General features: G+C 50.9%; 4 protein-coding genes across 4 annotated transcripts in view; 1 reads left to right on the forward strand and 3 right to left on the reverse strand.

Moving 5' to 3' along the window:
- Nucleotides 1–11729, reverse strand: part of LOC128269349 (nucleolin-like) — a 47735-nt gene extending 36006 nt beyond the window's left edge. The window contains exons 1-2 of the mRNA XM_053006790.1: nt 11690–11729; nt 1123–1509 (exon numbers count right to left, since the gene is read on the reverse strand). Coding sequence (XP_052862750.1) covers nt 1123–1509; nt 11690–11729 — 427 coding nt within the window. The remainder of the gene's footprint in view (nt 1–1122; nt 1510–11689) is intronic.
- A 2331-nt stretch (nt 11730–14060) lies between these two features.
- On the forward strand, nt 14061–17602 carry LOC128278218 (dynein regulatory complex subunit 6-like). Its single transcript, XM_053016894.1, has 2 exons — nt 14061–14217; nt 14943–17602. The coding sequence occupies exons 1-2, from the start codon at nt 14119–14121 to the stop codon at nt 17064–17066; spliced, it is 2223 nt and encodes a 740-aa protein (XP_052872854.1). The 5' UTR covers nt 14061–14118; the 3' UTR covers nt 17067–17602.
- A 228-nt stretch (nt 17603–17830) lies between these two features.
- On the reverse strand, nt 17831–19818 carry LOC128278120 (uncharacterized). The gene is made up of 2 exons (XM_053016784.1): nt 18719–19818; nt 17831–18648 (listed from the first exon to the last, which is right to left on the reverse strand). Exons 1-2 carry the CDS (start codon nt 19478–19480, stop codon nt 18430–18432), a joined length of 981 nt encoding a protein of 326 aa, XP_052872744.1. The 5' UTR covers nt 19481–19818; the 3' UTR covers nt 17831–18429.
- Nucleotides 19819–21290: 1472 nt separating this feature from the next.
- LOC128269353 (uncharacterized) lies at nt 21291–27293 on the reverse strand. The gene is made up of 6 exons (XM_053006796.1): nt 27002–27293; nt 26770–26925; nt 25839–26147; nt 24624–25769; nt 22443–24563; nt 21291–21562 (listed from the first exon to the last, which is right to left on the reverse strand). Exons 1-6 carry the CDS (start codon nt 27291–27293, stop codon nt 21291–21293), a joined length of 4296 nt encoding a protein of 1431 aa, XP_052862756.1.
- Nucleotides 27294–27317: the final 24 nt, after the last annotated feature.

Consider the following 27317-nt stretch of genomic DNA (forward strand, 5'->3'; position numbering starts at 1 on the left):
ACGGCAAAGCTTCCATTCGACCGAGCAAAAGTTCGATTCCCGCCGGAATCGGTGATCCGAGAGAGCCGCCGCCGCCAGATCCACGCCAGAGCGAAAACCCCCCGGGGGACCGATGCGAGCGAGAGAGAGAGAGCGGAAACTAGCGGACGCGGACTGGAAATGGCGAACAGTGCGCGCGGGAGGCTTTCCTCGTCCACGCGGTCTGCGAGCGAAACGGACGGTATCCTTTTTTCTCCCTCACGTCCGTCCGTCCGGGTCCGGGGGGCGGTCTGGGTATCATTTCGAGATGAACTACGAAGCAAACTAAGCCCAAAGGACTGCCGCGCTGTGGCAGTAGAATACCTCTTCTCTCTGCCCTCCGGTCCAGCCCTTCAGCGGGGATCACCCGAGAGACGTTCACTCGCCGTGTGGAACGTCGGACCAAGGCCGGTGGGTTCCACGAAGTGTGGTGGGCCCCCGCTTCACTGGAAGAGGGGCCGCTTTCGTCCTGGGCACTGGGAAAATGTATTACTGCGGTAACTCCCCCGAGAGTAGCTCTCGTAAATGAGAGTTTCACAAACAACCAAACGCAAAGTAAAGTTTTCCACTCAACCCTCCCACCACTGCGAGAGGCGCTCCGGGAGTCCGGGGTACGTTCCCTCTAGACGCGCGCGTCTAACACGCTGACGTAGTGGTGGTAGTAGCAGCACTACTACTAGCGGTAGTAGTTGCCGGATAGAGTAACCGGATACAGAGTGTGGAAAAAAGGCAACAATTTCTCCCATTTTTTTTTGCTTCACAATCCCACCGCGTGTCGTTATCCTTTCGCTAGTTGCTTCACTCTGCTCCATCCGACAGTCCCGTGGCCCGTGAATCCGGCGCCATATGACAGTCGGTAATCCATCTCTTCTAATCAGATGTCCGCCCGGGATCATCTGGACCGAAAAACGGGCATATGAATTTCGTATGGACGGCACTGGATCTTTGACGTCATTTGTCATACATTTCAGGAGTGTCAAGATTTAATTCAGAAGGCTTAAAATACAAAGAAAAGGTGAGCAATAAACATGTGATCTAGTTACCGGCGAAAGGCCAAATTGTATAAAAACTTAACAGAAATCGGAGGTAGATTAAGCGACTTACCGTCAGGTCCGTCAGAAAAGTCCATCGTCGCGGTCGGACCCGGACAGTGGGACTCTCCGGTGTCGTTGTCTGTCGGCCCTGCTGGTTCCGTTTGGCCATTCATTTCCGCACTCGAAGCCATCGCGCACGAAGCACCAAGCACGGCTTCTTTTCGGTCACTTTCACTCATCACACCACGATCGTTCACACTGACGTTCACGCGACCACTGGTTCTGCTGGCCTCGTCTAACACGAACTCATCACCACTCCGCTCGTCGTCTTCTTCTTTGTCCGGTTGGCAGCGATCGGCGTCTTCGTCGTCCGATGTGTCCATGGCACTTTTCACTTCACACTCAGCGGCGGCACCATCATCCTCGGCAGCAGCGTTCTCATCGTCATCACCTTCATCTGTAAAGGCGCACAGGAGAAGGAACACATTGAAAGCAACGGAATAATTACGCGGCGGAGTTCCCGGTTGGCTTAACCGAGAAGCTACCTGGAGAAAGCATTCCGGAAGGTGGCCGCGATAGTGTCACTCAGCCACTGGTGAGATTAGTACCACAAGTGCTGGGCGCGTGGTGATAAAAGCACGCCACTTAACCCGCGGCCAAGGCCCTTTGTCGGTAATTATTCTTTCTGGACCATGGACCGGGCAGACGACAGGTCGCGAGCCAGTTGGCCTCACACGGTTGACGTTATCGTGCGGCAGCAAGCTCCTGGTCGCCCGAAGGATTTTCGGACACCGACGAGGACACGACTTCACGACATTTGGCGTAATTAATCTTTCAGGCGATCACCTGTTGGACTAGTGAGTGGACAAGCGGAGTGAGTGCCTTCATGGCCACCGTCAAGTGATATTCGGCTGGAAGGCAAAGGACTTCCCAAACCCACAGACTGCAATTTCTTACGCCCCAGGACCCGCTCAATAAACGGTAAATGTCACACCGGAGCGCCGAAATCCCAACGGTTGCTAGGATCCGAACGAACGTTCGTTCGTGTGTAATAATCAACTAAAAGCCCTCGCGGCGCACCCAGCAGTCTACTAGCACCGCTCCCGAGTCCCGGTCACATCCTGTGGCTTCCACCACCAATGGTTTTTTTGCTCTGCGCCATTTGCTTGGCCCGCTTTGCATCTCTTGCCGTCTACCGATTCCTGTCAATCAACGAACGCATTAACGGGCCTGATGTCGCGCTGAGAAGCTGTCATCTCCGGGGCCGGGACACCCGGTGGGGACACTAAAAAATGTTGCCTGGCCCGCTCGCTATGGGAATTAACAAACTTCTACCCGCCCTGGGTTGGGCAAGTCGGGCCCGTTGGTGGCCGTAGCGCGGTGGCACCCCTTTTCTCGAACACTTTCTTGAGACAACCAGCATCGGTTCCTTCAGGTCGGTTTAGCCCGGCTGGGGGTCCTGGAGTGAAAAAGTGTACTTTTAATAGCTGTCGTTTGCGGCCGCCGCCGAGACAGACCACCGACCGACCGGAAGTAATCGGCTTGACTCCACACCCAAGTTTGCTGCGGACCGGAACGGAGCCGGACGTGGAGTGTAACGTTGATTTTGCGCCATCACGGCGTGTTGATGAACGCACCGCACCGAGAGTCGCCGGACCGACCCCAGGAGCGCCGAGAGGATAATTGATAAAGTACGGTACCCACACGTGCGTAACGAGTACCGGTCTGTCCGTGTACCGGAGTGATGGGACCTTCCGCAGTACAAAATCTCACTTCGACTTCGCACGACTCCACCGTCAGACAGTCTCGAACAAACCACCGTCGGGAGCGGTTGTTTGCTCGTCTCCATCCAGGTGTGATAGTGAACAAAAGCAAAGAGTTAGACACAGTGACAGTGCTAGCCAGGGGCCGGCTACCGGAAAAAAAATGGCTCCAACAAGCAAACTGAAACGGCCGATAGAGAGCGGGCTGCGCAGTGAAAGTAAGAGAAGCCGCGAGCCGGTGGCTAGCGAAAATATTTTCGAAGCTCTCCCAATGGATGACAGCGGCGATCTGCAAATACCAAGGGAGAATATTTCCAAACACGAGCAGAAAAACTCCACTCCGCCACAAACAGAATCTAAAAAAACTCCACCGATATACGTAACGGGCACATCGGTAGGAGATGTGCACAGCAAATTAATAGCCGCAGGAGTCATCAAATACATGACAAATGTCACCAGAAAGGAAATTCAGGTACAAGTAACCACGACACACGACTTCAACAAGGTGGTGCAGGCCCTACACGCGCGCAAAGTGCAATTTTACACTTTTCAGCTACCCGAGAGTAGGACAACAAAAATAGTACTGAGCGGTGTGGCCGACTGCGACATCGAGGAACTAAAAACCTCGTTAAACGAAAAGGAGGTCTACCCAAGCGAAATCAAAAAGCTAAACATCAGAAACAAGAGGTACGATGATCAGGCCACATTTTTATTACACTTCCCCGTGGGCACGGTAACGCTCGGGAATTTAAAACTGATCCACGCGATCCGATACTGCAAAGTAAGATGGAACCACTACCACACAAACGGCACACCAATGATGTGCAGAAATTGCCTCAAGTACGGCCACGGAGCCAATAACTGTTACACACAGCCGAAGTGCCTGAAATGTGCAGGGGCACACAAAGCAGACGATTGCCCACACGCCGAAAAAACGGTGGAAGAAAAAGGCAGAATTCCCGAACACTTGTTAAAGTGTGCAAACTGTAACGGCGGTCACACCGCCAACTATTATAAGTGCCCTGCGCGTCCACAACGCACACCAACGCCTACAATCTATCGTCCCGCTCCTAAGCTCGACGAAACCAACTTCCCATCCCTGCGGTCTCACTCACATCTACCTAGTGAACAAGCGGCAGTTCCAAAATCCATTCCAGCATCCGCACAGTGGGCCAATCAAGGGCCAAATCTATTCTCAGCAGACGAAATAACAAACATAATAACTGATACCTTCTCACTCATGAGAAACTGTAATAGCAAAGAACAACAAATCACAGTGATTTTCCAAGTCATCCAGAAATATTGTTTCAATGGATAAATCAAATTCACTCAAAATTTGCCACTGGAATGCAAACAGTATTTCAAATAAAAAACTTGAAATAATCCACTTCCTAGAAAGCAACAAAATCGACATAATGGCAATAGCCGAAACTTACCTCAAACCTGAAATCAAACTTACAATCCCCGGCTATAACATACATAGAAAAGACAGAAATGATGGCAGCAAAGGTGGAGTAGCTATCCTGGTGCGGCGAAACATCAAACACAATATTCTTCACGACCTCAAATTAGAAAAAATAGAATCTATCGGAATCTCGGTTATCACAAAAAAAGGAAACATCAATATCACATCAGTATACCACCCGGGAGGAAATAAGGACCTCGAAAAATACAAAAACGACATAAGAAAACTGACGAAAAGCAACAAAAGCTACTTCATCTGCGGCGACCTGAACGCCCGACATCGAATGTGGCACTGTAAAACGTCAAATGGGGCAGGCAGGATCCTGTTTGAGTTGAGTCAAAGAGGAAACTTCGCCATCCACCACGCACAGACACCCACACATTTCCCCAAGTGCAATAGATTCTCACCATCGACAATAGACCTAACCATCACAAACGGAAATCATGAAATGTCAACACCTATCACAACAGCCGAACTCTCATCCGACCATGAACCAGTAATTTTCAACATAAACCACACAATCACAATAGAAAAACCGACGAAAAAGATCTACGACTACAGCTCAGCAAACTGGAAACAGTTCAGAAAATGCATAAACAACGAAGTAAACATTCAAAACATGAACCACCTTACATTAGATACCACTCAGAAAATTGACCAAACGATAAACGAGCTCACAACAACAATTCAAAGCGCCCACAAAGCATCAATACCACTCATCACACCTGGACAGTATAACATCAAACTCCCAGAAAATTTAAAACAAATGATCAAAGTCAAAAACATGCTCAGAAGAATATGGCAACGAAACCGAAGAAACAAACTAGCAAACTCGTGCTTCACTTCACTGGAAAAAACGATCAAAGAAAAAACAAATATAATACGAAACGAAAGCTGGGACAAAACACTATCCAACATCAACACCAAACATAACAACAACAAAACCCTATGGAAGATAGTAAAAAATTTAAAAAACCAAAAACAAACAATCCCGCCTTTAAAAATGAACGGAAATCTCCTAATGAGTTCAGAAGAAAAATGTGAGGCTATAAGCTCACACTTCAAACACTCTCATAAAATAACAGCGCAAACAAAGAGCACCATGGAGAAAACAGTAAAAGAAGCGGCCCACAGTTCCAAAAACTCATACCAAGAAACACTTCCCCAAACCCTACTGATCAAACCAATCGAAATCAAAAGGATTATAAAACAACTAAAAACCAAAAAATCCACCGGCTTAGACAATATCAACAACAAAAGTATCAAAAATCTACCAAACAAAGCCATAATACAAATCACACATATTTTCAACGCCTGTCTAAACTTAGGGTACTTCCCAAACGCATGGAAACACGCAAAAATCGTTCCAATCCCTAAACCAGGCAAAGACCACAGCCTCCCCGAAAACTACAGACCCATCAGCCTGCTCAGCTGCCTGGGAAAAATTCTGGAAAAAAGTATAGCAAACAGAATAGATAAACACACAAACGATAACCACATAATCCAACCCTACCAATTCGGTTTTCAAAAATCACTGTCAACCACTCACCAACTCCACAGGTTGACAAACAATATACGGTCAAACAGAAATAACAAAAAATCTACCGGACTCGTCCTGCTGGACATCGAGAAAGCCTTCGACACTGTCTGGCAAGACGGTTTAATTTACAAACTGGTTACACTAAAATACCCACAAAACATCGTTAAATTAGTAGAATCATTCCTTAAAAATAGACAAAACCAGGTTTTCATAGGAAACTCCTGCTCAAACATCTACACCCCAGATGCAGGGGTACCGCAGGGTAGTGTTCTCTCCCCACTACTTTTCAATATTTACATATCCGACATTCCAACACACACAAAATGTTCACAATTTCTATATGCCGACGACTTAGCAATAAGCTCCTCAAGTACAATGCCCAAAACGATAGTCACCAATTTAAACAACAGCCTCCGGAAATATGAAAAATATTGTAAAACATGGAAAATCAAAATTAACGCCGACAAATCAGAGGCAATTTTCTTTACACGAAGAAGTTGCCTGCGTCGCCTCCCAACTAGCTACACAAAAATAAACAAAACAAACATCCCATGGAAAGAATCAGTCAAATACCTCGGATTTCACCTAAACAAGAAATTAACCTATAAAACACACTTCGAACACGTAATAGAAAAATGCGAGAAACACCTAAAAATACTCTACAGCCTAATAAATAGGAGATCGAAACTAAATAACAAAAACAAACTGTTACTGTACAAAACTATAATCCGCCCCACCATCACTTATGCATCTCCCATATGGGCCACCAGCGCGAATACCCACAAAAAAAGGTTACAAAGAATCCAAAACAAATTCCTAAAAATTATTCTAAATAAGCCTCCATGGCATAGCACAGAAAAAATACATAAACTAGCTAAAATAGAAAAAATAGCTCAACACACCCTAAAACTCAACAAAAAGTACTGGTCCGCTTGCTGTAAAAACAAAGAATTGAAATACCGTCTTCAGTGACACAGTTAATTAGTAGATTAAAGTAGTAGTAGTTGTAGATAGTAGTTTAAATAATGTAAATAGTTTAGTCAGTAGGTAGGCATAGGTATGTAAGGCATAGGAAAAAAGTCTTAGACAGGTCCAATGGGCCCCTGTCAAAATATCAAGAAAACAAATCAAACACTTAGGTACACTAACGAACAACACCTGAAAATAATAATGTGTAATAATTCTCAATAATAATGTGGAGAGGCCTTAGCCGAGCCCATTCGATTAATCAACCTCGATGTATTACGAAATCAACTCCCAATAAACGCAATTTATATAAAAAAAAAAAAAAAAAAAAACTCCACCGTCAGAACTCGGATGCTTCGCACAATCACAGAGTCACGGAACCCGGATGCGGTTGTCCTCGGTGTTGAAGTATGGTACCGAAAGTGGTCCCAAGGCGCCCCACAATGCGACACCACATTAGCCAACCGCGAGAGCACTTCCGTACCGTGCCGGAAAGTAGCGCCCGCTCTCTCTCACTGTCCTTCTGTCTGTCTTGACGCGAACCAATAAATTGGAGTCAAGCTCCACGACCAAAAACCCGAAAAAAGGGCCCAAACTCCAAACACAACACTCCGCATTCTCCGAACCGTAGCATACGCAACACGTTTAATGAGAACCGCGGGTCCTTCCGGGTCCTTCCGGTTGCCTCGACCTCGCACGCGATGCGGTACTTTTCGGTTTCGGGTGATAATGGTCCTAACGCAGCACCCTCGCCACATTAACACGTGGCGGGCCCCAGCGTGTGAGCGGCTCCGTGGAAAAAGTGGATGCAGCTTTACCCATAAACCTTCCAGGGGTTTCCGGGGGGAGCCTTCAAACCGTGGAAGGCTCGCTCCGGAAGAGACGTAGAGGAACGGGGCCAATTAGAACGATGATGAAGATGACTACCGCAAACACCCAGCAAACAAAAAATCAGGCGGACCGGAGCACCGGAGTGTCCTGCGGAGTACCCTGTGAACCACGGACACCACCACGGAAAACCCGGATCCGATGCCGCGACTCCGCTCGTTCGCTCCAGCTGAGACCATTAATTTTTACAATTTTTACAAAAGTGTCCCCGGAGGCCGTTTGATTTGTTTGTCGCGCACGCCCACACGGCCGGCTCCTCTCTCTCTCTCTCTGTCTCTTCTGCGGTATCGCACGGTTCGGTCCGCTTTCGACCCATTTATTACATGTTTATGATAACTTCATCCGTGGTGGCCAATTCGGTTTTTGGTGGCATCCGCGGCATGTTCTGTTTCACCATATCGGTGTGCTAGGGTGATGTGACCAACCAGTTGCGCTGTAGGTGGACTGCCAGCTAGTGACGGCAAGTTTTATTTCCCCACAAACATCTGGAAGTAGTTCGATCGCTTTCGATCAATCATTAATCGTGCGATTTGAACCATGAAGCCCGTGAATCGTTGAAGGTATCATAAAAATCACGTTCACGACTTCAAGGAAAGTAACATAAAATCGTTCTGAAAACAAATTAAAATCAGATAAGAAGGTTAAAAAAGGATTTCTTGGGTTGAAATAAGGATTTCTTTTGGGTCCGCCATTGTATGCTGTCAGTTTGGCGTGCTGTGACAGCATAGCAAATGCGCGTACTTGCCATACTGTCACAGCACGCCAAACTGACAGCATACAGTCATTTGTGGCGGACTCATTTTAAAAACACTTTCCTGAAGAATGTTTATTCGGAAAATGTAAAATATTTACCACCATTCCGTTCATTCGCAATCGAACTCTTACTAATGTCGCACATGATGCTCTCCTGTCCTAAAGATTTGGACCATTTAGCAACCCTTCGTATAAATCACGGCCCAGCAATGAGTCTTGGACCAGCAGCTCGCAGCTGCTTTCATAAATTGCCGATCATTGGATTAGCGACGCCAACCCACAAACGTGCCCACGGCCTATTCTTAATCCTAAATCTACAAACCACGGGGATCTCACGTTACAAAATCGCCGGAAAGCGGCACGCTGCACACACAATAAAGATAAATCACTTACCGGGGCCTCGACCGGTCGTTTAAGCGCCACCGAAATCCAAGAACATCGACTTAACAAGTGGTTTTACATGCTTGCCGCGCATAAAGGACAATTTGGGGCTAGAAATTAATACACTCCAACAATAGAAACACCACTTGGGCCCGGGTGCGTGTGACTCGAGCCGTGCGCCGGAGACAGTGCCCTGGACCGTACCCGGGACTAATTGAATTGAGGCAGCCAACACCTTCTAGGCTTGCTCCGGTGTCTTGCTGCTCGGCCCTCATTTTAATGCCCGGAAATTTATAGGACGATTAGGGTTAGAGACGGCAATTTGTGGACTACGGCTGGACATTATCTTGCGATTATCGTCGTCCTAACGATTATCTATCGGCCCGGCCCGTGGCTATCTGTTAAAGCCTATCGATGTGTCCTTCAAGGAAGCAGGATCTACAATTTAGGAGATTGACCAACACTCGAAGGGGTCCGCCTATTTTGTCATTTCTGTTTGTGGACGATTGTTTTTTTCTGCTAACTCCACCGAGGTTTGACGCTCAAGGCGTCATGAATAAATTAATTGGTCTGTGGAGCTTGGGGCCCGGAAAAAGGGTTCCTCAGGGTCTGGGGTCTCGATAGTTCTCGTCCTAATGATGGGAATGATGACGAATGCTTCTCTCTGTCTCTCTTTCGACGAGATCGATCTGGGACGGGCCCGACCCGAAAGGAAGATACGAATCGTCCAAATCCCAACGGTCATCTACGGTATGGGGGGGGGTTATCCCTCTTTTTTCGGTGCGCTCCACGTGCTTCCCAGTGGATGGCCATCCAGCAGAATTGTCGTCACCAGCTGGGTACGCGTTGGGTGTTCCGTGTCGAGCGGCAAACAAACTCCACGCCAAATCCCAATACACTGCGACGCTTCGACGGCGGCGGTTCTCCTGGAGTTGCCGCTCGCCCCGAGGGTGGCCTAAAACTCCCGCGAGACGTACCGAACTGGGCGATGTGCCATGACAATCAAGTTATTCAGTTTCGCGCGCTCTCCCGAACTCCCGGAAGTATCGCCGCGGACCTCGCGGCGTGAAGGTCCCGGGGTGGGCCTCGTTCTCGCGTTGCTCCTCTTTCTTGGGGCTCCCCCCTTTTTGGGGCCAAAGTTTTCGGTGCCGCGCGCACACACATCTCGGTGAGTGCTCCCTTTTGTGATCCCCCTGGGAGCTGTGCTGGCCCCAAGCACATTCCTCGCTCTCTCTCGCTGCCTCGTCCTGCTCGCCAATTCTATCTCGTTGCTTGGAACGGAGGGATCACAGGATACGTCCACCGCCGCCGCCGCCGAGAGGAAGCATACGAAACCCGACGGCTGCAAACCCCCCGTGGAGCAGCGCTCCTTTCCCCCTTGTAGCGAGGGTCGTGTCCTCGGGAGGCTCGGGGTTTTCTCGATTTTGTGAAAATGTGTATTCCCACAGTTCCCTCGCCAGCGCCAGCACCCATCACCACCACCCGCAGCGGCCTGCGACTTGACACGCCACCACCGATGGCGGCGGTGGCCTGGGGTGGCCGTGTCGCCGCCGGGGGTTTGGGTGTATTTCAGCAATTTCATCTTTCCCAGTTCCCGTGGGAATTTCTGGCCGTTCGTTCGTTCGGTTCGTTTCGATTCACTCCTTTCCGTGCGCTGCGCTCGTGGTGTCGATCCGCACGCAGGGCGACCGGCGGGACCGGTGGACAGAGTTGGGCTCCCCAAGCCCCTCGCCCCCGGTATGGCGATGTCCTTTTTTGCTGATTGTGTCCTTTCGCTCCGTCCAATGTCTCGGGGCTGAGTGTGTCCCACGCGCGCACTGTTGTCTCGGCCCATCGAGGGCCATCGAGTCGTCCCACTTCATCCAAGCACGCTTTGCATGCTGCAACACAATTTGCGCACAGTCCAGCGGATAATCTCTCTCCGGGATTAGCCGTTTGCCGAGAAAATATTCATCCCGAATGAACAAAAAAAACAACGAAACATCCCAGTGGTCACACAGCGAGCGGGACAGGGACAGTGCGCACGCAACAGCGAGAGAGCGAGCAAACACGAAAACAAACTGAGAAACACTAGGAGACGTGTGTGCGTCTGTGTGAGTGCGAGAGAAAAGGGATGAACCCCCCGAACAGTCCGAAATGGGGAGCAGCACTGTGAGAGTGTGTGCGAGAGGCAGGCTTCCTGTGCTTGAGTGTGTGTGTGTTTATAATAATATACATTCATTTTCATATCGACGTTCCAGTAATGTGAGGATCCCCCGAGACCGGCCGGTACGGTTCCCCGGTGACGTTCGTATCGGTTGTCGGATCCGCTCCGCAGCGCCTGCCTCGACTCTACCCTTCAGCTTCTAGTTCAGCGTGTGGCTCACAAAACACACGGGGGGCTTGTGCTATCCTTGGCGTTGGCGTGTGGTGGCGCGTTGATTCCAAACTCTGACGACAATAAAAAATGGTGGGGCGGGAAGGGACAAAACAAAATAAACGTACACACACACACACACGCGGAGTCGGTCTCTCGAGGATTGCCGGAAACGAGAGAGAGCAAGCGAGAGAGACAGGGAGCGAAATCGAATGAATGATGCTGATTCTCGGCCACTCGGGGGTGCTGCTGTCAAAGGTACGCCACCAGCAACAGCAATGGCCTCGGTACGGTACGGCTCCCCAGGGAAAATGCGCGCCAAAATTTTAACTCCCACCAACGGCCACTAGCACCACCTGCTACCAGCGGCCAGCGGGCGCACTAGCGTGAATGCCCGGAGTCCTATTGCGGACCTAACCTTTGGACGTGTTCGCGTTGTTCTCCGGGTGAGTTAATAATTCTATGTTACTGCCTGCTGCCTGGCTTTTAAATATCTATAAAGCTCCTCGCTTCTCGATAACTTACGTTTCAGGGCTCTCGGTTTGGCCTGCTTGCGCCGGGACATGTTTTTGGGGGGGCAAATCCTTTAAATCGGTACGTAGTATCCGATTTTAGAACGGCGTTTTAGTGTCCTGTGATTGACGATGTGTACAGGAGTCACGGTTATTGTTTCTTATGTTAAAATTATACACTTTTTGGGGCTATCCAAGCAATCCGAACACTTCGTATAACGTCACTTTTTCAACCGATCCGTTACTACTACTTCACCATTGAACTAAACCCCGAGGGAAACGTTTGTGTACGGCATATCACGAAAAGGAAAATGTCCGGAAAAGGAAAAAGGGTCGTTTGCCACTGATAACACCGCAAACCAAATAAACAAACGCAAAACACCCTCTAACGCCTCACATCGAACCCGAACCGTCGAACGGGCGCAACGCGTGTCTACTACGATGGGTCTCGATGGGTCTCGATGGGTCGGCTTTCAGCGCCGGAATGTATGCTACCATTGCTCGAAAGCCGGCCGAGAGCGGCTGCGGCGTGTCGAGTCCGATTCCCACACACAGACATGCGGTTCAGTTTCGCTCTCCTGCGCTGCTCTCGTGTTCACTGCAAGGACTCGATCAGGACTTCCGTCAGGGGCATCAGGCCTCTCTCTCTCTTTACTCGTACTGCAGGAGAAGTGGCTCTCTCGACTGCTCCACATGATGTCGTCACCCCGAAACGGTGTTTGATAACACAGAACATCCTGTCGGAGTCCTGTTTTCGGCATGGCAGGCTATGGATTCACCCGAGAGCATCGCCGCCGCCTGCTGAGCACATTCATTCCTTCGTTCACGACGATTGCACGCGGATGCTTAACCCCTGAGCAAATAGGCGAATAATCTCGTTATAGGGAGACGCAAGATTTGGTTTCTTACGCGCTAGGGGGAACTAACCATCGGCACTTTCTCCGCCTCGTCGCTAGACCGCTTGTGGTGAGACTGAGGGTTTCCGTCGTCCAGTCAGCTGACTGCGTCCTGTGGCGGTATAATGAGCTAAGCGTGGCACACACACGGCTCACGGAAGACACCCCGCGAGGGTTTGCAACCTGCCCACTTTTTCACCGTGAAATCAAGAATTAATAACATGACATGGGCGCGTTCCAACTGTGAAACCATATTAATTGAAGCCCGCGGGGTGGCAAAGTTAATCAGGGTGCGTTTTCTCACGCTCGGGGTCTCGACTATTGATTACAGTTAAATTACTCATTCGAAAATTACAAGCAAAATTACCTTATCTTCAGTTGTGGCCATCCCTAGGTGGTGAGCGGTGAGATTTTGCTCACGGTGGGGTAGATACCACATCGTTCAATAAGTCCCGAGACTAGCGTAGAGATGGCGCTAATAACGCCATTTATATACCAAGGTTCGAAATTACCAACCTTCAGATGAGGTGTGTCAAAATTGGATGTAATTCGAAGCAAAACCAAGAAAGCTATAGTGGTAAAAGTGGAGCTACCTTTGCAATCCTGAACAAAATGGACCAAATCGAGTTTCGTGTGTTGATAAAACATTGTTTTCTAATGGGAAAAACACTGTTCAAGCCCAGCAATGGCTTGAAAAACGTTATCTGGACTCTACTCCGTCCAAACCAACCATTTGTCGGTGGTATGCTGACTTCAAACGCGGTCGTGCTGATACAAATGATGCGGACGCACGTTCGGGTCGGCCAAATGAGGCAGTAACCCCTGAAAACACCAAGCAAGTATTGAAAATCGTGATGGGTGACCGCAAAATGAAAGTGCACGAGATAGCTAAGATGGTGAACATATCAACTGGTAGTGCATTTACTATTTTGCACCAAAAATTGGCTATGAAAAAAGTTATTTTCAAATGTCTGCCGCGTTTGTTCACAATGGAACAAAATCCACCATGGCACAATTCAATCCAAAGGATGACCAAATTCAGCGAATTAGGCTTCCAACTGCTTCCTCATCCTCCGTACTCGCCGGATCTGGCCCCTAGCGACTACTGGCTCTTTGCAGATATCAAAAAGATGCTCCAGGGAAAAAGTTTTTCCTCGAATGAGGAGGTGATCGCTGCTACTGAGGGTCATTTTGAGTCAAAAGACAAATCGTGCTACAAACATTGCATTGAAAAGTTAGAGAAGAGTGGAATGATTGTATTGCACTTGAAGGAGATTATGTTGATGAATAATAAAAAAATTTGCCGATAAAATGTTGCTTTCATAGTTAGTCTCGGGACTTATTGAACGATGTGTTCTACTCACGCCCACCACCGTAAAACGTCAGTCTCGTTCGCAGTCAAAATAAAAACAACGACCGTGATATCTTAGCAGTGTCCAAGGAACACACAAACGCATAAGGCCATTCACAAAAGGGTTAAATCCGCAGTCCGTTGAAGTTGCTCCGTCCGGTTAGAGGTTTCCTTGTGCAGTATTATCGTGTAACCATGGCGACAACTAGGGACCGCACTTCCGTATCGTCCTGTAGCAGCAGCGCCAGCTACTACAGCGAGTTCGGACCACCGTTTGCTGACCTGCCGATGGAGGTAAGAACCCCGTTAGATGCTAAAATGTTTTTCGAGGCTGGTCACGAGACCAATACGCACCATACGTCCGGTCCGTGACGATAGACGGTGTGGTTCCGTCTGGGACTTTAATCGCTGCGTAAGCAAGTTCATCGAGATAAGGATGTCTCCTCGGCAAACCAGCTGCGGCTGGTGGCGAAAAAATAGAAGCTCTTCAAATGGTGACAACAATTCTCTTTCTGCGTTGTTGTGAGATTTTTTTCGACTGCGATAGTAAAGGGTGAACGACATCTGGGTGACGTTGCTATCTTAGTACCTACGCTAATCGCGGAGATTTAAGTATATGGCGTATAATTTTAAGTGATTCATCGTTTGGAAACGAATTTCGAGAGCAGTCGGCTCCAAAATAAGCATTCTGTGATAGTTCTACTGTCCGTTTTGTTGCAGAAAGTATTTCGCAAGAGAGTAATCGAAGCATGCGCTAATTTGATTTGATAGATAATCGCAACAGCCCTTGGGTCAGTCTGCGATCCAAGGAAACGAAAAATCATTGCGCAAGGAGTAATCGCAGAGTGGGGTAATTTAATTTGATAGCTAATCGTAATAGGCTCTGGATCACGCGGACTGAACCGAAAAATCATTCTTCCGTTTTCACCAATCATTCCCAGAGACATCGATCGAAACCAGATTTTGTCCGCCATTCGCACCGCTATTAATAGATTTCACATTTACTTCTTTTCTCGTAGATCCTGGTCAAGATTTTCACCTACCTCAGTGCATCCGATCGGTGTGTAGTTGGCCAAACCTGCCAGCGGTGGCTTGAGGCAACCCAGCACACTGGCCTGCGGGATCATCTTTGGCTTATGCTGCGCCGAATCCCGTTCGATGCCAACAGTGCGCCGGTTTCCGATTTGCTGCGGAGCTGTCGTTCCTTTCCGAATATCGGTCTCTCCGAAGTGGACGTCGAACGAGTGGGGGATTTTTTCCAGCACTTCGGACCCACGATCCGACGGCTCGAGTTGCGGTCTTGCGAAATCCAGGAACGCGATCTGTACGCCATTTTACGCTCGCTGCCGGCACTCCGCTCACTGAGCATCCGATCGTGTCGCGATCTGTTCATGTGCGTGCGGCTCTTCGAAGACCCCGCCGAACGGGTGGAGCTTTCCAAGACCCTCGCCGGGGTTACGGAGTTACGGCTCACGCACAACCAGTACCTGTCCGATGCGATCCTCCACCGGATGTGCGAAATTATGCCCGCCCTGGCCGTGCTCGACCTCTCCGGGTGTCACATTTCGTTCCACAAGGGTCTCTACCGGAAGTTCTACCCGGGCAGCGGCAGCGATGGGTCGGAACCGTCAGAGAGTGTCCTCACGTTCCACTACATTTCACGGCTCATCGATGAGCGAAAGCGAACCCTACGGGCACTGAACTTTAGTGAAACGCTGATCGATGATGCGGCACTCGAGGTGCTGGCCGCGATGGAACCGGAACTGCAACTCGATCGGCTCGAGTTGAACCGTTGCGAACAGCTTTCGTACCGTGGGCTACAAACGTTGTTGCGTGTTCAGACCGCAACCTTAACGGAACTGGACCTAACCAAAGCGTACCGCATGACGGACAGCTGTCTGTGGCAGATTTGTAACGAGCTGACGGGCTTACGAGTGCTGCGCTTGCGCGGGTGCCGTGCCATCAGCAACCAGGGTGCCCGAGAGTTGGCCCACCTTCAGGCGCTGGAAGTGTTGGACGTTTCGTACTGCGAGGAGATCACCGGCGAAGGTTTACTCATTGGCTTGGCTTGCCGGCCGCGTCCCAGCTTGCGCGAGCTACACATCCGGGCCCTGAACCTGTGCGAGCGCACAATCATTGCGTTGACCGAGAATCTGCCCCAGCTGAACGTGCTCGATGTGGGCTTCTGTCTCGACTCCGTATCCGATCTGTGTCTGCAGCACATCTTCCGCAATCTGGTGCGCCTCACGCGGCTCGATCTGGAGAATTGTCGTAAAGTGACGGACGATGCCATGACCGGGCTCGGATTGGGTCCGTTGTTGCGTCAGCAGGACCCGAAAAGCAAACCGTCGCCACCGGACGTCGCTGACGGCGATGTGGAGACTCCGGAGGCAGATGAGAACCACGAACCACCAGCGCTCGTGGTACCGACCGCGCCACCGATGCGCATATCGATCCGGAGCCGAGCGGAGCAGCAAATCGTCGAGGAGGCGGAACGTAAACAGCGCCTAATGGCCGTCATTAACCGCCGGTCCCAAACGGCCATCGATGAGCTGCGTGCGCGGGCCGATGACGATGAAGCCAATGGTTACTCGATCGGTAGGCTGCAGCAACTGCGGGTCCTCAATCTCGCCTGCTGCAATCAGCTTACGGACGTCTCGTTGCTATGCAACTTTCGCCTGGTTGAGCTGCAGCAACTGTCGCTGGCCCAGTGCCAGCAAATTTCGGTCGACGGCATCCGAGCGCTGGTCCGCAACTGTCCTTCGCTCGAGCAACTCGATCTTAGCGAGTGCCACAGCCTGAACGATCGGGCCGTGGAACAGATCACCGTTCACCTGAAGCGTCTGCGAACGCTCAGCCTACGCCGATGCTATCAGCTGACCGATTTCACCCTGGACCACATTGCGCTTCACGCCCGCCAACTGAGGATGCTCGATGTCCGCGGGTGTAAGCATATGTGCGATGATCCGGGCATGAGACTCGTCAACCTGCCCCTGTTGGCTACGATACTGCCCGGACGGCAGGACGATTATTGCAGTGTGACCAACTTCGGGGGCAGCGTATCGGGAGCACTTTCGCTGGGCATTGGACGCCAGACGGCGCGGCCAGCGCCTCCTCCACCGCGAATGCCGGTGTTTATTTAACAGGCGCACGGTGCTGTTGGGATTGTTGCTGCTCTTTGATGCCGCCTTACTGCTGCTGATGGTTACGCTGGCCGGACCGTAGCGCCGGCCACGTGTGTAAGAAATCAAAGTAGATTAATAACTACATTTCCTGCTCCGTGTGTTATGTAATTGAACCACTTACACGCCGTTAAACAAAGCATCGTTGGAGTTCGCTTATTTGGGCCGATTGAACCGATCATTGAGGTGCTACAAACGAAAAATGCAAACACTTGATAAGTGGTTTTGGAGCAACAAATGATAAGGTCTAGGCCAGCCATGCTCATAAAAGCTAATCGTAAATAACGCGACGCGAGATATCGTCAAAAGCAATAAAAGCGCACGTCACACGCTGGAAATGACTTTACAGATTTTGTTGGGGAAGAAGCAATGACGATTTTGTATGATAATTAATTTATGTATTCAATTGTGCTTCGTGCATTAAATTGTTATTTAGTATTTTCGACTAGATATATCGACTCACCAACCAAATATTTGAATAAAATATAAATCTACCTGAAGAATGTGATCAACTTACCATCTAGAACCGGAATACTTAGTAACCGCTCGATGTTAGAGGCCTCCTTTGATGCTATCACTTTGCGAATTAACCTATTTAAATCCGAACCTCAGCCGATGGGATTGATGATTTTGCAGCAAAATCATTGGCCATTTGTTGTAATATTATCACCACAAACAGTACACTACGGCATATAAAAAAACCTAACTCGTCACAGTGATTTCCAGAAATTGTTAGGCGCCCATTTGTTTTATTAATATGACTAATTATCTACAGTATCATTGATCGCTTTCCGAACGGTTTGTTTTGGTTTGTTGCTGTTGTAAATAATTGATTTTTTGTGTGTTTAAAGTATCCGCCGGGATCCGGCATTCTTCCTATAAGAAAAATAAAGCAACACCTATTTACAATCAGTCCGAAGAGTGGACCGATCCGGTCAACCGAAAAGTAGAACAGCGTTCGTCGTGAAACGTAAAGCAAATGTAAAGGAAACACTCATTTTGCATTCACACTGGGCATAAAACTAGCGATTTGGGACGCAAATAAAGCACTCAAAATTAACGGAATGACACACTGTACAGTATAATAAAATATAAATAATAACTGAATGGTCCATGGCACTAAGGGAGGAGTTAAAAAAAAACACGCTCAAACATTGAATAGAAATACACCGCGTCTCGCGATTGAGGAGTGACTTAACAAACAACGAAATAATACGCGTGCGCTCGCGGACACCGGCAGTGTCCGCGATTGGCACACGACGGATTGGCGTTTTTCTCCGGGAAATGCAACCTTGCAGCTGGGACTGGGACTAGAGGCTGCGATCTAACCGTACTCCGACTGTATCGTGAGCGAGAATTCGCCCTTCGAGTGGATGAACGTCCCGTGGTACCAGAGGCGCGTATCGACCAGCAGCGCATCGCCCGGTTCCACGTAGAAGCTAAAACTACGGCAAACCGCATCACACTCCGGCGTCGGGGCCAGGATCCAGCTTTTGTTGCCCCGCAGTTGCGCCTGCCACATCAACCGTGGGATGTAGTCAATCTGAATCACGAAGAGACAGTGAGTGCGATTAATAATAGAGGACCGTCCCGTCAACGGATTCGGTGCTTACGTGCATCACGGCACCCTGCTCGTAGCCGAGGAACACAAAGTCCGTGTTCGGCATTTCGGCATCGTCCGGCAGGAAGTGGGGCTTTGGGTACAGCCTCCGTAGTTCCCGCAGTACCGCCGGGTTGCAGTTGCTCCACCCGACGTACCACGGTTGCTGGCCGGCCCGGAACTCGGCCCGATCGTCCGACATCCGGAACACGTCCCGTAGGGTTTGGAAGTTAGATTTGAAGTGCAAAAATTGACAGTCCTCGTGCAGACTGTCGAGTGCGGCCGGGTGCCGCAGGTACAGGTCCTTCAGGAAGGTAAAGTTCAGCAACCGCACCGCCGGCCAGTGCGAAACGGCTCGCTTGATGATGATGGGCCGCGAGGAGTACGCGTACGGTTGGAACTCGTCGCGCGTCAAGTTCGGCAGTATAATGGGCCGATCGACGCCACGGCAAAAGTCACAGTTCGACACCGGTCGTGTCGCTTCCCAGATCAGATAGTTGTTTGGCACGATGCAGCGCATACCGAGGCCAAGTTCAAGAAATCCGGCCAAAAAGGGGGTCACGATGAACAAAGCCACAACGAAGAGCGCGCTGTACACGATCGGGAGGGTTCCGTCGGTCGGTGGAAAGAAGCGGGGCGCCCGGTACCCGATCGACTGCTTGAACGCTTCCTCCAGCTCGCGCTCCGTGATGCCCCGGTTCGTCCTGAGCACCGCATTACTCAGCAAGTGCAGCTTCTGCAGCAGTATCTGATCGCACAGCTTCACGCGATCCATCCTCGGCCGACCTTGACCCGTGACCAGTAGGCCGTGCGATGGAAGATTTCGATACGCACCACGACGACGGGGTGCTGTGCTCTTATTGCTTTCTTTGGTGGGTGGGGGGGAAGAAGTGGCGGCCTAAAACCTAACACGGGACGCTTGAAACCGTGATAATGGTGCCATGGTGGCGTATGTTTTCACTTTTCGGCACACGTCACGGCAGAGGCGACACGGCGAACAGCAGGACGATTCACTCACGCGACCACTAGGCGCTGTTTGTTCGATAGGAATCGGGCCATTTCGGGCTGCGCGAGATTTTGCGGTGGCGGCCACTTTCCCGTGTTTTGGAGCAAGGAATTTGCTCGCGTGATTTTTTTCTTTGACAGAAAAACACGCAATTTGCACCGACTGACAGCTCACGCACTGCTCGCCTTTGGTATTCGAGTACGGGCTGCCCGAATTCGAGCAGAGCGTACAGTGCTCGACTGTACCGTAGCGAGGCAGTTTAAAGTGGCCGTTAAAATGTTGGTAGTTATTTCGTTACTTTCGGAATCCAGCCGACGACGGAACAGTATCAAAGGTGGCCAGGTGGCGTGGCTCTTGTTTTACATAATTCTTCTTTATTCCATTATAGCCATTCCTAGCGCGCCAGAGACGGGCTCTTGCGTGTATTGTGTGTGTTTGTGTATCGAATGTGTGTAATGTGTGTGTGTTTACGTTTAGTCTTAGTTATGCTTTCAAGATTGATCAAGATTATTTATTATCAGATTGGTTTTTCTTCTCTATTTCTTATGACCGTTCCAGAATGACCAACTACACTCAGGGGCGGGGTCCAACCCCACAGCGCCGCGCGCTTGCTTTCGTTCTCGTGCTCTCCCTGAACACATGAGTTCATCCACTTAGTAGTAATAATAATAGTTGAGGGGGCTTTACAGCTAAAATACAGATAGGTTCATAATATATTGTTGAATTCCATCGTTTTTTTTGTTTGTTTAAGTTTCATTCATTTTCTAACAGACTGGGTAAGTTGTTGTTGTGGGGGGAACACGCCAATTGTTCTCGCTCGTTCTCTAAACGACGTTTCAATCCAATCGGGATCATTGCCTACTGAGACACTTTCTTGCAGTTGTGATCCTTGCACATCCTTCTGCGCTTCCGTGCTAACATTTAAAGACCACCATCAGCCAGTAGTAGGCCGCGCCTTCGGCCAATGTGTAATTAATAACTAGTTTTATAAGCTGCATTATTCAGTGTTTTTTTAGGGAGATTTTTTCAATCCTTTTCCCACAACCCAAAACTCATGAGAAGTACATTCATTCAACGCAATATCATTCATCACTGGACGCTTTATGATGTCCCAATCCTAATCAGTATTCTCGCTTTCACCAGAACGACAATGTTCTGCCATGCTCTGCGTCGAATGCACCAAAGTTTTGGTTGCGCCGGTTCAAATAGATTGAGATTTTCCGATTTTCCTTCTCTCCGATCTCTGCAATAGTAATGTGCGGCGCTTCATCCGCGGAACCAACCATTCTAATAACTGCGCGGTATTGGGTTGATAGTAGTAATAGTGTGTAGAGGATAAGGTTTTCTTACGCATACGCAATCATTCCGGATTGCAGTTCTTCCACAATGATTCCTTCCGATTACTCGGCGGTTCTTTTCCGTTTTCCACACAACACCAACCCTGGGGGCTCTCCTCTTTGCCACTAAACAAAGCGTGTGTCCTCGCCGCCGGGCATGGAAGGCCTAGACCACCTCTTTCAAATATTTACATTCTTCTTGTGACACACTTTTGCACCCGACGCCATCCCACAAGCTACTACTACCCACGGCTGTACGTGCGGACCAACATCGTCGTCGAGTGGCGCTGGGGTTGTCCTGCGTCCTGGGGGTTGGAGTAGTAGTGTGGCTGCGGCTGATGATGCTGCTGATAGCGACGGCCTCGGTGTTGCTGCTGCGGCACCGTCCCACTCCGGCGTGACTCGTGTGGAGCCTGCCGATGGCGCCCGGTGGCTGACGAAGACGAGGAGGAAACGACGGACGATGTGGAGGATGCATCGGTAGTCCCTTTACTGTGACCACCCCGACCACCACCTGCCATAGGGAAGGACAACGACAACATACAACAACAGAATGCGAAACCGGGTATAAGTCTTTGCATCGATTTTGTAATTTCCGTTCACGCTAATCCTTAAATCCAACGCGCAGAATATAAATAACCGGTAGCCGGGGTCGCTTGGCCATTGATGGCGGGACGAACCTCACGAAAAACGCTCTCGAGAACGCGGGGTCGTTGTGTTGGGGTCTCTCTCGCTTGGTCTGCCTTGGTCACAAACCCTCAGTTTTTTCGTTCACTTTCTACCAAAGCTTATGCTAAAACAGCTCGGGAGCCAATATTTACATCATACGCCACTCCTTTCGCTCTTTTTCTGCCGCCCTTTATAGGATTTTTAAATGATTAATCAATCTTCTACTAGTTTCTATAACTATAACAGTCTTATATTCTGTACAAAGGAGTATTTTTCCATTCCATTCGCGCGTACCACTCCTCCGTTGCCACACTTGGCCACCGCGTAAACTAGTCTCAAATGGGTGGCCCTCCTAAACACGGTTCCTAAAAGTCGGGATCCTGCCGGTGGTGGGGCATTGGAAAAAGGAACCGAGGGGAATTGTAACGGACAATCAAAACACAGCTAGGGGACTCGATGACTCTCTCTCTAGGTACGTCCCGCGGGAGAAGGCTGACACACTCACTGAACTAACACACCGCGCGCGACACACACGCCTAGGTTAAGGAAAATGATCCTAGGAAAGAGAGAAAAGCAATAAAAGGGCGATAAAAGGTGGTACATTCTACTCGCGAAGGCAATTCACTAAAATATCGGTTAATCGGCTTGGAAATGGGTTAAACAACGTGGTCTACCGCGGACGAGGCCCTTTCCCTTTCCCGCACCAGCGTATCGTGCGTTCTTACCTTTCGATTCATTCCGTCGGCGAACGTTGGCTATCGTTGACTTATGCTCACGGCCACTGCCGTTATGTGCCGTACCCGCCTTCGTTTTGCGCTTGCCACGGGTGCAAATCGGTGAATAATCGACATCGCGCGTATCGTCGTCTTCCTCGCCCAGGAAGTCATCCTCCGGCAAGGTAGCGAGCCGTTTCCTGGCCTGCTGCTGCTGATGGTCCGTCTCCCGACCGCCGCCGTGCCAGTGATGATGGTCGTCCTGTTGCTGCTGCTGCTGCTGAATCGTCGATGCCGACACCGAGGACGAGCGTGAGGACGAGTTCGTCGCGGAACGGTTGCTGTGCTGCGAGTTTGAGCGGCTCCATCCGTTACGGCCACCACCGCCGTTACTGCTGCTGCCGAGCGATGTGGCCGCTTCCGATTTGCCTCTTCGCCGCACGGAAGAACGGTGACTGCTGCTGCCGCGGGAAGCGTTGGCCGTCCGGCGGCCGCGTCGGTGGGAAACCGAGGAAGACGAAAACGAAGACGCCGACGACGCCGTCGAAACAGTGGACGCGGCGGATGACGACGATGAGGACGTCGACGCCGCCGAAGAGGACGACGTTGTGCCTGAGGCCATGGACGATGAAGACTCCACCGAGTGGTGACTGCTGCGCGATGTGTCATCATCCACACCGGACTCATCGAGGCAGTGATCATCCTCTGCAGTCGCCGCCAGACGACCACCAGACGCGGACAGGGCCGCCGATTCGCGGCGCTTTTTGTTCCGCATCGCAGCCTTCCGTTTGCGCTGCAGATTGTCCTGGTAATCGTTGCCCCGATCCGTCGGTCGGATCCGTTCCCGGAGGCCCGACTTGCGCCGCTTCATGTACTGATACTTCCCGGAGTGATCCGCCTGCGACGCGGAATTGGCCGGAGTCGTGTCGTGCGAGGAGTCATCGACATCGCCATCGTAGTAGACTTTGTTGTTGCTGCCGTTGTTGTTGTTATGGTGATGCTGATCTTCGGTCACAGTTCGATGCACCTTCCGCGATTTATTTTTATCACGACGACGATCGCCCGATCCCGTCGCCCCGTACCTAGTAGCGTTTTCCGGGTCCGCCCTATCGGTTCCATCGGTGACGCGGAAGTTATTGTGATAGGATTGCAGGTTTCTCGATCGACCGTTGGCGTGTTTCGATCGCTTTCGATCGCGATCGATCGAAACGGCGACTGATGGTTCCGGGTCCGGGTGTTCGACGATCACTCTCTTCCGCGACCCTGCGTTCGGCTTGTGACCACCCTTGTTGCCATTCTTGGCCATTCCCTTGCGCCGCGAAGGCATGATCATTTCTTCTTCCTCGTCACTTTCGTACGTGCTCTCTTGATCGTTAAAATCACTGTCCTGCTCTTCCTCTTCGCCGTCGTCCTCTTCGCTGTCGTCCGGATCATCATTTTCTTGCTCGTCTTCTTCCTCTTCACAGCCACCATCGTTGATAAAGTCACTATCGGTGTCCTCCTTTTTCTGTCCTTTACGATGGGAAGATCCTTTCGATGGGTGATACTCGTCGTAACACTCTTCCTCGTCCGGTTCTTCCACCTCCTCGTCGTCCACTTCCTCGGCCTCGACAGATTCATTTTCTTCTTCTTCGGCGTCGTCATCTTCCGAGGCGTCATCCTCAATGTCATTTTCCTCCCCTTCCTCCCCATCTTCGTCTTGTCCATTCATCTGAGCCGTGGCCACCTCCTCCGATTCCGCGCTCTTGCGTCGTCTTTCCTCCTCGATATCGTGGAACAGCTGCGATTGCCGTTTGCGCAGAATGTCCATCATCGGTTTCGTGTAGCCCTTGATGTAGTCCTCACTTTCGGCGTACTCCAACGCCCCGACACTGTGGCCGGTCCGGTGTTTGCGCTCCTCCTGCTCCTGTATCGCGTACGTCGGTTTGCCCTTGTACCGGCGGACCGTTTCGTCTTGCATCTGTTCCGCCCGCTCAAACTCCTTCTCGACGCGATCGCGCGCGATCTGATCGGCGTCGGTGGCGAAAATTTCCTCACAGCTAAACTTTTTCTCCACCCGTTTGCGCGTCCCTATCGGTGTTGCGGACTGCGTGTGCGCGCCACCGTTCACCAGACCCCCGGCAGCCACCGCCGCTTCCACCGCCTGAGTGCCGCCCACGGTAGCCCCATTCGCACCGCCGCCGGGAGTTGCACCGCCGGTGCCACCTCCGGGTGTCATGCCACCACCGACCAGCAGCAAATTTCGGACGTCGCTACGCTTCGAGCGCAGATTCTTGGACGTCGCCTTACTGTGGGGCGTACTTTCGCGGTACGGAAACAGGGCACCGCCCAGCTTCATGAGCGATTTGACGTGATTGATTTTGTTCGTAATTTCCGCCTCATCCTGGGCCGTCAGCGGGACACTGCCGCGCTCGATCGCCTCCAAGTCCAGCCGGAGCGGCTGGTGGCGCGCTGGCACCGTTCCGCCGAGCCGTTTCACCTCCTTCACAAACAGTGCCCGGCAGTGCTGATAGTCAGGCCGCGCATCGTACGTCAACTGGTTGACGTACGCTAGGAACTCGCCCAAATACGCCGGACAGTCTTCGCCGTAGATGAGGCGCAACATTTCGCGCACATCCGTCATAAAGTACTCCTTCATGCGGTGCACCTGCTCCGGCTGATTGAGCAACTTTTCGTCCTTCCACGGCAAAAAGCCACGGCTCCAGTACACCAGGTTGTACCCGAGGCACTCGAGGTCGCTGCGGCGCACGTGCGCTCCCATGTGCGCGTCGCGCGACGTAAACTCGAGCGTTCCATCGTGCGCCCGCCGCTGATCCATACAGAACGGCCGGTGCTGACCACCCGAATTCATAAACTTTGACGCCAGCCCAAAGTCGATCAGGTGAATGCGATCATGAGCCGGCGGTGGGGAGGAAAGTGGTAGCGGTGGTGCCGGGGCGGCCGCTTGCGAGTGACCCGCTGCTGCTGCGGCCGCGGCCGCTCGACTCTGCTGCTTGTGATGGTACATCTCGTTCCAGTGGGCCTCCTCTGTGGCTGCCTTCAGTTCCTCGTAGCCGTTCGCCGTCCGACGCGGTGAGATCGAGTAGGTGAACGATGCGTCCGGGTTCTTTCTGCGACGACCTCGGCCACCACGTCGTGCGGCGCTGCGTGCGCCATTAGTGCGATCCTCGTCGTCACTCAAATCACGATACGTGACCGTTTTCAGTGGACGAAGCGTGCGCGATCGGCCACCGCACATCGCGGCGATGTGATGATCATCTTGCGGAACGTGATGGTGATAGAGCGAACCGCCACCATTTTGCAATCCTGCACCACTTTCTCCCGCCGTCCGGGCAAAGTCTGTTTCATCGTGGAACAGTTTTTTACCACGTTGCCCTCCCGGCTTCTGGCCAGCTACTGGCCCCGAACCATTGGCCCGGTGGTGGTGATCACCGTTCGCTGTCGCCTTGCTGCGGCTGCCGACAACGGTGCCAATCATCAGGTTTTCCGCCTTAATGTCCGAGTGCACGTAACCTTGGTCGTGTAAATGCTCCAGCACATCCAGTATCTGACAGGCGATCACCGGGATGCTCTTCGGATCGACGCGCTTGTTCTTGATGATCGAGTGCAGATCACGCCGGTAGCGCTTCAGGATGAGAAACCGGTACCGTTGGTTCTTGAACATGTGTGAACCGGACGCAATGTACTCGGGCATTCCGGGCGGTATTTGACAGGATTCTGAAATGCAAAAGGGAAGGTTGAATTTCATGTGTTTTTTTGCTGAGAAACTATTGTCAAACAAGATATCAATAAAAATGCACCATCCTGTGACAATAGCCGATGTTTATCATCATGGTGTGTGTGCCACCGGGTTCGAGCAGTGAAGCATTTAAACAGCTCGAAACCACACAGCCGGTATACAGCTCGAATAGACGCTGTTTACAAACAGCTGTTCCACTTGACACACATTTTTCCAACGGTCACTAGAGTGCGTGACAATGTTGTTGCTAGGTTTGTTTACATCAAAGAATGGCGAGCAAAGTTCAATAGAAAGTATGAATAACACACACAAACAATGCATTACATTGTTGACAGAATTCCCATTATGATGAATTATTTTTGCGACAAATCTAGGGCACAAAAATGTAATGACCGTATTATCACACACATGACGCACTTCCCGTACCAGCACGAAATCACTCTAGCGTGTATCGAAGGGCTTAGCCACTTCCCAACGTTAACAAAGCAATCCGCAACGTGACGAAAAAGAAAAGAACACCCGGACGAAAGTATGAAATTTCAAACGCTGTAGCTTGGGGATGCGAATAAACAATAAAACTTAAAACCTTCCTCAACCTACCGGATCGTTTGGCCGTGTTCAGTAGACAATGAATTTCGACAAACAGTGGCCCATTCGAGTGGGGCTCAATCTTAACCACGTACTCCGCCGTCTCGCTCGTAACCGGCTGTTCGATGTCATCGGAGGCGAGAAATATTTCACCAAAGCTACCCTTGCCTGTGGAAGAGCGGCGCAAAACGTGCGCGGGTCAGTAGTCAGCCGGGGCGCAGTTCCGCGTTAGAAGCTAGCTTACCGATCGGTTTTCCAATGCGCCATTGCTTAAGCGCCAAATCCATCAACAGCGTGCCGTCGACAAACTCTTTGCTGAGCGTAAACTCACTCGCACTGACGTTCGGAGAGTATGGCGCCGCCGGAGTGGCCGGTGGTGCGGCAGCGGCAGGAACGGCGGCCGCCACTTGCTGCGTAACCGGTCCCACAACCATCGTCGCCGCTGCCGTGGCATGTTTCGCACGCTTCGGTGGTGTTTCAAACTGTGGCAACCGATCCGCGTCCACAATGGCGGCTGCTGCGTTCCGTTTACCCATCTTCGGTGGCGGCAATCCGTCGGT

The sequence above is a fragment of the Anopheles cruzii genome, chromosome 2 (assembly GCF_943734635.1).
Source record: "Anopheles cruzii chromosome 2, idAnoCruzAS_RS32_06, whole genome shotgun sequence".
Taxonomy (NCBI): domain Eukaryota; kingdom Metazoa; phylum Arthropoda; class Insecta; order Diptera; family Culicidae; genus Anopheles; species Anopheles cruzii.